The 12139-nt window shown below is 44.7% G+C and overlaps 7 protein-coding genes across 7 annotated transcripts; 4 read left to right on the top strand and 3 right to left on the bottom strand.

Moving 5' to 3' along the window:
- Positions 1-572: 572 nt before the first annotated feature.
- On the top strand, positions 573-2127 carry BDCG_17952 (uncharacterized protein). Its single transcript, XM_045426992.1, has 2 exons — positions 573-1085; positions 1135-2127. The coding sequence occupies exon 1, from the start codon at positions 595-597 to the stop codon at positions 910-912; it is 318 nt and encodes a 105-aa protein (XP_045282881.1). The 5' UTR covers positions 573-594; the 3' UTR covers positions 913-1085; positions 1135-2127.
- A 410-nt stretch (positions 2128-2537) lies between these two features.
- BDCG_17950 (uncharacterized protein) lies at positions 2538-3693 on the top strand. The gene is made up of 3 exons (XM_045426990.1): positions 2538-2806; positions 2874-3231; positions 3303-3693. The coding sequence occupies exon 2, from the start codon at positions 2887-2889 to the stop codon at positions 3109-3111; it is 225 nt and encodes a 74-aa protein (XP_045282880.1). The 5' UTR covers positions 2538-2806; positions 2874-2886; the 3' UTR covers positions 3112-3231; positions 3303-3693.
- On the bottom strand, positions 3246-3509 carry BDCG_17951 (uncharacterized protein; the record flags this gene model as incomplete). Its single annotated transcript, XM_045426991.1, has 1 exon — positions 3246-3509. One exon carries the CDS (start codon positions 3507-3509, stop codon positions 3246-3248), a length of 264 nt encoding a protein of 87 aa, XP_045282879.1.
- BDCG_17949 (uncharacterized protein) lies at positions 3570-5042 on the bottom strand (the record flags this gene model as incomplete). Its single annotated transcript, XM_045426989.1, has 2 exons — positions 4567-5042; positions 3570-4506 (listed from the first exon to the last, which is right to left on the bottom strand). Exons 1-2 carry the CDS (start codon positions 4911-4913, stop codon positions 3570-3572), a joined length of 1284 nt encoding a protein of 427 aa, XP_045282878.1. The 5' UTR covers positions 4914-5042.
- A 385-nt stretch (positions 5043-5427) lies between these two features.
- Positions 5428-8101, bottom strand: BDCG_09277 (uncharacterized protein). Its single transcript, XM_045425065.1, has 2 exons — positions 7891-8101; positions 5428-7800 (listed from the first exon to the last, which is right to left on the bottom strand). The coding sequence occupies exon 2, from the start codon at positions 7447-7449 to the stop codon at positions 6793-6795; it is 657 nt and encodes a 218-aa protein (XP_045273638.1). The 5' UTR covers positions 7450-7800; positions 7891-8101; the 3' UTR covers positions 5428-6792.
- BDCG_09278 (uncharacterized protein) lies at positions 5477-5731 on the top strand (the record flags this gene model as incomplete). The annotated part of the gene is made up of 1 exon (XM_045425066.1): positions 5477-5731. The coding sequence occupies one exon, from the start codon at positions 5477-5479 to the stop codon at positions 5729-5731; it is 255 nt and encodes an 84-aa protein (XP_045273639.1).
- Positions 8102-9438: 1337 nt separating the features above from the next.
- On the top strand, positions 9439-11767 carry BDCG_09276 (uncharacterized protein). The gene is made up of 2 exons (XM_045425064.1): positions 9439-10094; positions 10179-11767. The coding sequence occupies exons 1-2, from the start codon at positions 9847-9849 to the stop codon at positions 11233-11235; spliced, it is 1305 nt and encodes a 434-aa protein (XP_045273637.1). The 5' UTR covers positions 9439-9846; the 3' UTR covers positions 11236-11767.
- The last annotated feature ends 372 nt before the right edge of the window (positions 11768-12139 follow it).

Here is a 12139-nt window from a genome sequence, read left to right as displayed (position 1 = left end):
TCGCTTGTTCCTCCCGCAGCTTAATAAAGCTTCGGCATGTTCTCTTATTTGCAGGGAGTTGACCAGGGATAGCAAGCCCGCGTGGAACGTATATGGACGAAGTTAGTCCTCTGTCAACCAACCAAGAGAGATCTTACTATCATCCAACCCAACCATCAAACTCAACAATTTTGATCGCGCGAGGATGTCTCTTGAATCTGAAGACTTTTTTTAACTTTCGACTGAGCACCAAAAAAATCAACCAAAAGTTCTTCCCTCACCTTTTAACTAACCAAAACAGGTGATAAGATCACAAAGGTCATTCCAAAGGAGGAAGTGACGAATATTTGAACGGTCTCAATACTGCATTGGGCTTGGGAGAATATTCATGGTAGCCATATAATATAGTCTTAGATGTCTCCGAGAAATGGGAGAGCTGATTTGAGACTCCATCAGTCTCAAGACGCAAGATACAAGACTACCAGTTATCTAAGACATAATTAACATTTTAATTTAGACAAGACCACTCTTTCAAGACTGATATAGATCTATTATACATTTCCCAGTACAACTTTCACAAGACGTTTCTAATTTGAAGGTGCTCTGGCGAGCTGCATGCCTGACTCTGATGAGAGCATGCAGCCAGCCATCTGCTCAGATTCCCACGAGGAGGTCGAGCAAACTCGGATTGGGAACAGTAAAAGGAGGAAGGGCCATAGAGACAAGCTGTGGCGGTGGTCCCCCGAGGATGATGCACGCCTTCTAAGCATGACGGAGAACCACCGGCCCTGGCCTGAGATAGAAGGGTGTTTCCCCGAGAGGACAGAATCGGCCCTGCGCCAGCGGCAGTCGGTGCTTCGACGAACCAAGAAGCAGACGCGTTTAGCCGAACCCGCTGCCGCTGTCACATCTGCGTTAACAGCTGTGACATAATTTAAGGTATCAGATCAAGGCGATGATGACAGGATTTCGCATGAGACCCTTGGGATAATCACCCTGGCCACATTGCTACCCTCGCCACCTGCACAGCATTCTCCTAAAGACCTGGAATCTAACCTGCGAACCAAATTCCCCCGTACACAGGCAAAGCCCTGGAGAGCCTCAAGGTAATGTCTACTCGCATATTTTGGTATCTATGATTCTAATATGCACCAGATACGCCGATTATAATTACTGGTGACAGCCTGTGCTTGGCGAAGACAAGACTACACTACTACTGGGGGCGATATGTCCCAGTCAGGTACCATCTCGATGGTGATGCAATCTCTCTCATCCGGGCGTCCAAATGCAAGCATGGGCATCTACCCCCGCTCGAGGGTGGTTCCATTGAGGTGATTGATATGACCTGCCCGACCGACGATACACGTCAAGGGGCAGCGGTCCGCTGAATGGAAGCAGCCCGGCTGGCAATACAGAGCCCTCATCGGCTATGAGGTGAGAGATGGGAAGCCATTTGTTCGTGTTGCATGGTACTCTACCTGGGAGCCTGCAGACGAGTTCCCCCCCGGCGAGGTGGAAAGAATGAGACTCCTCCAGGAGCCCTCATCTTGTAAAAAAGTGGCGAAGAAAGTGGGGAGACCAAGGAGGGCCCGGGTAAAGAAGTAGATCAAATAACTATGGCATGACTTTCTTTCAAGACACATCTTATGTCCCTATGCCTCCAGCCCCGCAGTCATTCGCGGCTGAAGGCTGTTTAAGTCTCAACAAGCGTCTTCGTTATTCCTTTCAAAGAAATACGACTCAGTAACATATTCTCTTCAGCAGCCTATCCTTATCCCCCCATCTTTTTTTGTGTCTCAGCCTTCTTTCTCCGTCCTTTATTCTTTCATCTCTCTTTATTTCTTTCCGGCTGTCAGTTCTTTATTATCTTGCTCCCACTTCAAAACCGCCATTTATATCCCCTCTCGAATGTCGACCTTTGACGTTTTCACCCCCTCAGCACGTTGAGGCAACTTTCTAACTGCTTTCTAATTAGCATGATCCAGCCACTGATGTTAAATATTAACAGTAGCTTTGGAGAACTTCTTCGTGTAAGAAGATGCCTTCACTAAAGCTGGAGAAGTCTGATCCGCAGTGGCCAACAGTGTTTGAACCACCCCATGCCCAGCGTACCAATACTCTTACTTCTAAGATACTCTGCGGCTACAGGACCTTGGTAGAAAAACTGTGCATCCTGGCAAACCCTCTCTCGCCATGGCCATGACGATGCACTGATCCTACGAGCGGACAGTACAGGTCTCAAGAACCCTGATCTGCTCTTTTAATCCGCTTCTCCGGAGCTAGCTTATGTTTAAATCGGGATTCATGTTCTTAGATAGACAAGAGATGCAATGCAAGCAAGCCATTATGAATGGCTGATAATATTCTGATACCGCACTCAGTTTCCTTGTGGGGACTTCTTGTTATATTAGCCTGGTTCGTATATGTACGGTTGTTCGGAATCAAACGAAGCTCCTTGTCCAAAACCTTGCCATTAGCCAGCACATCTGTACTCTCTGGCAAAGGTCTAGTCAGAATAAGACACGCTATTTCTGCAGATGGGATGAGGAACCAACCAGGCGAAGTCTGAGAAGCCATCAAGCACACCTTCATCCGTGGCCCAAGGCCCTGAGATTAGGCAACAATGCACGCCGGAATATCTATCTTGCTTCATTGGCCGATCACCACTTGGTCCTTGTTCGATGTGCTGGCATCGGAGCGTTGGAAGAGGGGTAATAGTTCTCCTTTCTTAACAAAATGGTTTTGATCTCCTGCTCTCATTGAATCGTTTTCTACAAGAGCTCCAAAACCGAGATTCAAAGTGATCTTAGAGAAAAGAGATTCCTGCGTAAGGATTTCGTGTCTATTCTTCTACTATACCTACCTGGCATAATGCTGATATGTTCCCCGTACAGAAGAGTCAACGAAATGGCCTCCCAAAATAAGTCCCTATCCGATGATATCAACGACGAACTTAAAGCAAAGCTTGAGGAGCAACAGCAGCTTCAACAAAAGGCACTTGAGCTGGAAGAGTTTATTGAATCTCTGGAAGCCCAGATCCCTGAGCTGAAGTTACTTTCCTCCAGCGCCCGAAAATCACGGGGCCTGCGTGATATCGGGGAAACTATGACTCCCGAACAGGAAAAACTATGACTCCCGAACAGGAAATAAGAAAGTATCAGGCAGAATTGCAAGCAATCAATGAAAAGATTGTTGCATTGCAGCATGCTACCGTGTTGCTATCGCAGGGAAATTGAAGAAAATCAGCAACAGGTAATCTTTCCCCTTCATTGTCGCTGTTTGACCATGATGCTGCAGCAGACAGAGAGACTGATACCAATCAGTGACCAGGGTAACCAAGACGGAAGGGAGCCAATAACATTTGCGATGTCGGATTGTCGCCATTGATGGATACTTGCAAGATTACGGATCTGGGACGTGAATTTCGGCTTCTTTGGTTTGTCTGGTTGGCGACCTGGCATAGGGTAAGATTCAATTGGCTCTAGCCCTGCCAGTGCTAGTTCTTCCTTGAAAGCCTCAAGCTCAGACATTGTTTTCTTCAAAGCCTCCACTTGTGGCTTCCGCAGATTAAGGTTAAAGAAGTTTTCCACTCACTGCTTGCTGTCCTCTCCATAAAATTCTTGGTCCAATAGATTCCAGTACACGTTCCCAAAATAGCAGGGTTTCAAGAGTGCGTATGCAATAAACATGTTCCCCCACAGTAGATTCTCTGACAGGCGCATGACCATGGGGAGGATATATTTTATCTTTTTCCCCGGGTTATAAAATGTGTCTTCTCTTGCCATCGCGGCACGCTGAAAGCGGGAAACATATACTGTAAATGCAAAGTCATAGGGCTTTTTCGTGGCAGCAGGAAGTTCCTGACCTGTAATCCAAGAAGGTGGGAGGAACATTTGCGGTGGAATGGTGTGGCTCCACTCCCAGTCAATGATTGAAACAATATTCAGATCATTGTCCACAAAGATGTTCGGAGGCCGAAGATCACCATGCATAAGGATGAAAGGTCCATGATTGTCCTTATGCTTAACCCATTCCATTACAATGCCTTGGGAAGCAAATATACCATATAGATAGTTCCGTGCATCCTCTTCATTGAAAACACTATCTTTCCCGCGGTGAAAGTCGTTGAAAATCAATTTCAAAATAGTGAACACATAATCAATAGTAGAAGAATAGGTCCGCTTGAGGGGCATAATCTCAGAACCCTTCATGCCACTGAGTTCTTGATCATTTAGCTCAATAGTGAGCGGCCGATTTTGTTCAAAAATCCAATTCTCATCATTGCTGTCAAGCGTGAGAGCACCAATATGATCGAATTGCTGTTGATAGAGCTGGAGGTAAATTTCCGCAAGTTGATTGAATAAATGCGACTGCAGCTCATCTGAAAGACGTGGCACATCAGTTCCATGAAGGGTTTTTCCGGTAATGTGCTCCAGAGCCAAAAAAGGAAGGCCAAGGATGTTATCTCGGTTGATGGAATATGCAAAGACACGAGGGATAGGGATGGTAGTCCTCTCAGCAATATACCTACATAATAGGATCACAATGTTAGAGCCTGACTGCAACACGACTGTCCAAATTGCTTACTTCATTGTTGCAATCTCGCCTCGCATCTTCTCCTCGGGAAATGCAAGATGTGGTAGCAGGGGAATTCGGATCATCCATCGTTCAACAGGCTCGGCTGGCTCGGCTGGCTCGGCTGGCTCGGCTGGCTCGGTCAACCCGTCATCTGGTGTTGGATTGGTTGTGATCGTGTTTGTAAAGAGGATAGGAAAGCAGATATTGTAGCTCCCCTTCTTTGGTTCTGAGAAGACCTGGCAAAGCTTCTTCTCAGGATGCAAAAACGTAGCCAATTTGCAGACCAAAGCTGGATCAATCGAATCAATAAACTTCTTGACTTCTTTGTCAAGCAAATGACGAGTGAGCTGGTCCATAGCTCCTGGTAGTCAGGCAGACGCCAGCCAGGTTCGAAAATATGCACTTCGTACTCGTAAGCAAGACCAGCGCGTCAATATTAGTTCTGGGGAGGAGTTGATGCTGGAATAACTGCAGTGCTCATGACAATCCGAAGCTTCATGTCAAACAAGTTGCCTGTTTGTTCTGGAGGTTGGAGCACAGGGGAGGCTTGCAGGACTAGAGCCAATCAGGAAAGGTGAAGATTCCCAGCAACATCTTCAGATCTGATCCGTTTACTGTAAAGTCCACCAAAGTATTGAATATTCACCATCCGACGGGTAGACGAGACGCAAGCTGTAGCTACGGAATTATGGATGCTGGAGGAAAGATTTTGTCGTTCATGAATGTATTCACTTGGTTCTGCCATGGGTTGACAAATTTGCCGCCTGCTCTACTTCTTCTCGAACTGTCTCACCAGCAAGCTTCATTCCTTTTGAAGAGTCTTTGACCATTTCAAATTTGTACGTTTCATCTCCATCCAGACATTTTATTCTCATCCGGCAGACAAAACTGGTGGGTATTGAATATTCTCGCGACAACCATGTCTTTCGATCACGCTGTTTCGCGGAACATGTGGATCAACTTTGACTCTCCACCTGGCCTTTATGCTGCGAGTACTCCTACCAGAGGCACGTCATTTTCCACACGGATGGTAGTTCTGATGCCCAAAGAAATGGCTCAAGCAGCCCGATCGCGTGTACCAATCAACTGGTCCAACATTGCAGATAGATCCTCTTGTCCCGGACATCAGGGGAGTCAATTCATACAAGCAGCAAGCGCTTCTATCCTCGGATAATGTCACCGTCAAGCACCCCGAGGAATGAGGCGTTTATCCGCCCGGTCCGCCAACGTGACGGACGTGGCATAATTACCGGCGATATCAATCTAGATGCTGAAGGGGGGCATTGGACTGGCTTTCAAGCCGTGCACATATTTCTGTTGGCGCTTGAATACATCCTTAAGGCCCATGGCTATTCACAGTTCATTTTCCCCAGTCCTTCCCCTGCTGGACTCAACTCCCCAAAAAATGGGATTCTAGTCTGAAGCGACATCCTTGCATATTGGGACAACTATTTGATTGCCGTCAATCCCGATGCTGGATATGCGATCCAGGGTCGTGTTTTGGACCCTAGCTGCTACCAATCGGGCGATCAGATACATACGGCTACACTGTGGTGGGAATGAGGACCACATCCCGGCTTTGGAAGGAGATCTCACGCAAAGTAGATACATGCTGGATTCTTCAGAAAGCACAGGGCACCGCAATTCCTGTATTTCTAGGAGCGATTGACCTGAAATTGATATACTTTCTGTGTGGTGGCAGAGAGATCCGCCGTATGCTTATGATGGGTTGGGGAGGTGATAGTTTAGAAAGAACTCAGGAAAGCTTGATGCTGAGGCGTGAGACCTTCCCATCAACAAGAAGTGAGACTATGACATGGAATGATGAATTGGGCCAGATTCTGATCATCGACTTCTAAAAGTCTCGCGCAGATCGCCAACAGACAGAAAAGTGAAATTGAATCCTCGAAAAGATCATCCAAAGTTGAGGGAAAAGAAGAAAGCAAAGTTCCCCAACCTGGTTGCTATATACACCCAGAGTGCCGTCAAGGAGGAGGCAAACAAGAGGTCCGTCAGCGCCATCGCATCAGGGGCATATCCAGTCCACCAGTTTGCTAACAAGCTTAAATGTATATTCTTCGGCTGATCGATTGTCGAGTATGGTGTTTTATCTGTATTACTTCTTTCGCATAGTCGTCCAGCACTTCTAGCTCACCACATTCTGTAGTTGGGAGCCAGTGTCTCTAGGCGTGCCTGCATGACAATTCGAGCAAAGCACACTCGGCGAAGCCTGCCTCATAAAGCATGAACTGGGATTCTATGCAGTATCATCTCCAGAAGACCTGGGTGCTCCTCCTCGCTATCTTCCTCCTGATCATTATCTCCTTCCTCCGCGGGTCTGGTCGCCCAGTGGTCTTCCTCTTCCCGAAGCCCAGTCAAAGTCTCTGTGTTGATCCCCTGGATGTCCTCCACATCCGTATCCCTGTTCACCTCAAACATCTTATACTCGTCGGATCCCATATCCCAGTCAAACCATGCACCATGAAGAAGCTGTAGTTTCATGAAGAGTATAATGAGGTAGATCCTCCCCCGGTCAAAATCAGATCGGTCAGCGGAGATGGTCTGTATTTCGGATCGGTATCTGAAGTCGGGTTGTGTAGAGCGGCAAAGCATGCAGGAGGGGTCGGCATCAGAAGCATGTGAGAATAGCACATTCCAAAGACACTCAGCACAGAACACATGCCCACAAGGCCCAAACTGCAGGGGAAGAAACCAGGCACAGCGACACACAATGCAGATGCCTTCCTCTGGATCCGTTGTTGTCAACTCTGGCACCTCAGGCTCTTTATATCTTGGGTCCTCGGCATGGATTTTCTCAAGAGCAACAACCAGCCGAGGATCAACATTGCTGAAATCCCCATACATCTCAGCTAGCTGTGTCGGACGGACCATCTTTTTGTTTTGCAGTAGAACCAGCTTGGAATCAGAACAGGAGCAGGAAGATTTGACAAATGATACAAAAGAGAGATTAGCGGTGAAGCCAGGTCAAATAGCGGAAAAGAGTTGAAAAGGCAGAAAGAAAACAAATTTGTAGCTATGGCATGTCATGCTGTGTTTTTCCGATTGCTCTTTTAGGAATCAAGCCCTAGCCCTCAAGATTCCTCTGTCCTTCCATATTATGTAGAGAATGGAAAAGCCCGTAATGGGCGAAACATGTTAGGACTTCGAAAAATACTAAGGTGGTGAGAGAAAGGGGGTCCGGGGCGGACACTATATAGTTACAGCTTGCAGGCGATCTGCCCTCTTGTTGAACTCATTCAGTACTATTACTCACGTACACGCAATCTTAGGGCCTTGGTGCGCTTCTGTTCTAGAATTTGGGATTGTACCTACCTGAGAGAGGTACCCCGCTCCCGAGAAAAAGAAAACAGGACCTGAGAACCGACATCTTTCTTTGACAATGGACAATGGCACTAGCGGTGGGAAGCATAGCAATAATGGTTGACAGTTGCTCTAGGATCAAGTACATTTGTGGTGGCAATAAGGTGCTTGGCAAAGCTCTACCATAGGTGATGTGATCTAGGAGAACAGTACGGAGTAAGTACGGAGTAACGTAATCAACCACCTAACGCTCGCCTTTGTAAATCAATTACAATCAACTTTAAATGTTAATATCTCAATAAATATTTATTATTTTAATTTTTTAATTTGTAATCTATAAATATCAAGACTTATAGTATAATATAATTCAAAATTATTATATTATAGTTAAAATTGATTAAAATATAGATTTAATTAGAAAATAAAATACAGTAAAATAAAATATATAATATTTTATTATAAATTAAGAAATATGTATTATATATTATTAAAAATAATAATTCTTATATAAATATATTATAATTTAATAAATATTAAATTATTTTATATAAGAATTCTATATTTTAATTTTTAAGAATTCTTTTATTTTTTTATTATAATTTTTTTTATAAATTACAAGTAAAATATTGAAAATTCTTGAAATTTTAAATTTTGAAAAATAATTTATTAAATATAAATATATTTAAATAATTTAATGTAATAATTTATTTAAATTACAATTTTAAAGTATAAATAATACATAGTTATTACAAAAATAGTATTTTAAAATATAAAATTTTATATAAAGATTCAAATAAATCAATAATAAATAAGAATTTCAAGATAAAATTTTATATTTTATTAAAAATATATATAATCTATAAGATATTTAATTTTTATATAAAAATAATTTATATTTATAAATATATTTATAAATATAGACTGTGTATTTTATTTTAAAATAGTATTTTAAAAAGCTTAATAAATTAATAATTATATGTTATTTTCTCATAGAAATTTAATATAATATAATATATATCTACAAATTGTCATTCTGTTTTTTAGAATAGTTTTAAAAAAATATTCATTGAGATATGAATATTTGAAGTTGATTGTAATTGATTTACTAAGGCGAGCGTTAGGTGGAAACGAGCGTTAGGTGGTTGATTACGTTATATCTTAATCACTTCTCAAGCCCCTTCGTGAACTGGGGACGCTCCAATTGAAGACCGGACGGAAGACACCCGAACTAGGGACGGGGATTAAAGCGGGTAACTAAAACTTGAGTTCGTCAAGGAGCTGGAGAGAGATGTATGGGTATTCACATAGAGGGAGAGGTGGTTTAGAGAGGACAGGATAGGGATTACAGTTTATAAACTATGGACGACTAATAACAGGTTAACTTACTCCATGGAGCAAGTCATATATGAAGTTGGTGGTGATACCATCATCAATTCTAGGTTCAACATCTTGTGATTTGCGGCTGTGATACGGTGGTTGAGAACACATGTCAGGACAAGAATAGTTAGTTATTAATATATCAGAATCCTCAACAATGAAATCAGAATACCCTCGACGAATGGTAAAGTAAACTTCAATGCATCCCATCCCATCCCCACGCTAACTCAGCCCGCCCGCTTAGCCTTTAATCTGATTGACTGGCGGTCGGTGGTTTGATGAAGCTCATTGCTGACTACTAACTAGTTAACTACACAACCCCCGTAACCTTTTTTCCGAATTTCTTCTTTTTTTCTCCTCCTCCTCCTCCATCCAACTTCATCCCCAATCCCTCTTCCCCTTCTCCCCCCAGGAATATAAATTCCTCACAGCAGGCGACTTCTGGAGTTTTGCGCTTGCTCTGCTCTATAAAGCTCCAATTTCTACTTAATATGTTTGTTTCTTCTCTATCCTTTTTACCCTATTTTTAATCTGTAGATATCTTATCTTATCTTGGCCCCGCTGGAACTACGAGAAGCAAGCAAAGCGAGCATGAGTATGGCTGAGCGCGCAGACTCCATCCATGTCCAAACAAAGGGCGTTGATGTCAATCATGCCATGCTGGATGGAGACATAGACGTGCGCAAGGATCTTCACGGCGTCAATGTGGATGATGGTGGACAGGCGAGGACGTCAGGCACAGACACAGCTGCACCCGCGGCCGATGCAGTCGACAAGAGCAAGAAGGGCTACTTCGCATACTTCCGCACGAGAGAGTTCTATATCGTTCTTATCCTTGGGTTAGGAGTCCATTCAGATATCCGTTTTGCTCCCTTCTCTTCCCGTGTAAGAGTCGAATTACTAACATAGCCCTAAAACAACAGCCAAACCCTCGCCCTCTGTATCACCGGCACAAACACCCTCTCCCAGCTCCTCTCCAACATCCGCACCTCAATCCCAGCCTTCCAATCCCTCTTCAACTACGTCCTCCTCAACCTCGTCTTCACCAGCTACACCATCTACAGCTACGGCCTCAAGGGCTGGCTCCGCGTTATCAAAAAGGATGGCTGGAAATATATCATCCTCGCCTTCTGCGACGTCGAGGGTAACTACTTCATCGTCCTCGCCTACAAGTACACAACCATCCTCAGTGCACAACTCATCAACTTCTGGGCCATCGTCGTCGTCGTTGTCCTCTCCTTCCTCTTCCTCCGCGTCCGCTACCACTGGGCCCAGATCGTCGGCATCCTCGTCGCCATCGGCGGCATGGGCGTGCTTTTCGGCTCCGATCACATTTCTAGTGGCGGCGGTGACGGCAACGGCCCGTCCCGCGGCAACCAGATCAAGGGCGACCTTTTCGCCCTGGTGGGCGCCAGCTGCTACGGCCTCACGAACGTCGCGGAGGAATACCTCGTCAGCAAGCGGCCGATGTATGAAGTCCTGGGTCAGCTAGGACTGTACGGGATGTTCATCATCGGCGTGCAAGCGGCCATCTTCGACCGGGAGTCCTTCGCTAGCGCGACGTGGAATGGCAAAGTGGGCGGATACCTGACGGGCTATACGTTCTGTCTGTTCATCTTCTACTCGCTGGCGCCGATTCTGTTCCGGCTGGCCTCTGCGGCGTTTTTCAATATTAGTTTGCTCACAGCGAATTTTTGGGGTGTGATTATTGGGGTTAACGTGTTTAAGTATTCGGTGCATTGGATGTATCCGATCGCGTTTGTGTGTATTATGATGGGGCAGGGGATTTATTATTTGGGTAGGCAGGTGTTGGGCGAGTCGAGGAAGCCGTGGCTGGGGGCGAATCAAGAGAAAGGTGTTAGTGGGATTGGGACGGCGAGGAGGAAGATTTCTGCTGCTGCTGCTGCTGCTACTGCTGCTGGCGATGACGGGACCAGGATTGATGATGGGGTGCGACATGGGAACGATAATTCCGTTTAAAAAGGGATGTGGAGGGAACCATATTCGAGGCTGTTGTTCTTCGGCGTTATATTGTCACGGTTGGTTATCCTGTCACCCTGCTTCATTTTGGATCGCTCTCCATCCACCTATCGCCATACGTCTCCTTAATGTCACCCAGAAATGGACCGGCTATTGGATATGTAGAGACATCCCCCCTCTCTCCTTCTGCCCCCCTTTCTCCGCCGGCTCAAGCTCAAGCTCAGTCTAAAATGATTATATCTTCTTCCCTTAATTGGGCAAGGAGATTAATCGCTCACGCGCAATGTACGGAAGTGTGTATGTATATGTGTATATATTGTACATGTACATACCTCTCGCCATTTTGATTAGACGATATATGTTCTATAAGTTTGTTGGGTGCTTTATACATACAGTGCTACGCGGACCAAAAATTCAAAAACTATTTTCTTCTAGTTTCATCCCTTCCTGTATGCATACGCGTACGCATCTTTTTGACTTTTATATCTACATAGTTAACATATATATAAGTGAAACTTGCTCAAATACGTAACTAGGTGGTCCTACACACACACATACACACACACACACACACACAAAAGCTCACCTGCAGGTCCAGCCCAACACATGCCATACCAGCACCGAGATATATATCATTTCTAAGGCTGGGAAGGTGTTCCCATCACTTAAAAAAAAGGGGGGGTGAGCACAGAGTCCTTGATTATATCTCATCATTGCACTGTTAATTCTAGTTAAATATTATTTTTTACACCCCTCCACTCCACATATACCTGCAGAATGGAAAGGCACGTTCTATGCTGCAGGGTATGCATGCATGCATAAGGCACGGAGGACACAAAGAGGAGAGAAGACAAAGGGGTGGATGGGAAGGGATTTGATACTAACAAGATTTAATATATATATG

The sequence above is a fragment of the Blastomyces dermatitidis genome (genome assembly GCF_000003525.1).
Source record: "Blastomyces dermatitidis ER-3 genomic scaffold supercont1.14, whole genome shotgun sequence".
NCBI classification, from domain to species: domain Eukaryota; kingdom Fungi; phylum Ascomycota; class Eurotiomycetes; order Onygenales; family Ajellomycetaceae; genus Blastomyces; species Blastomyces dermatitidis.
Note: the sequence above shows the minus strand (reverse complement) of the source record. Positions and strands in the feature narration are given on the sequence as shown.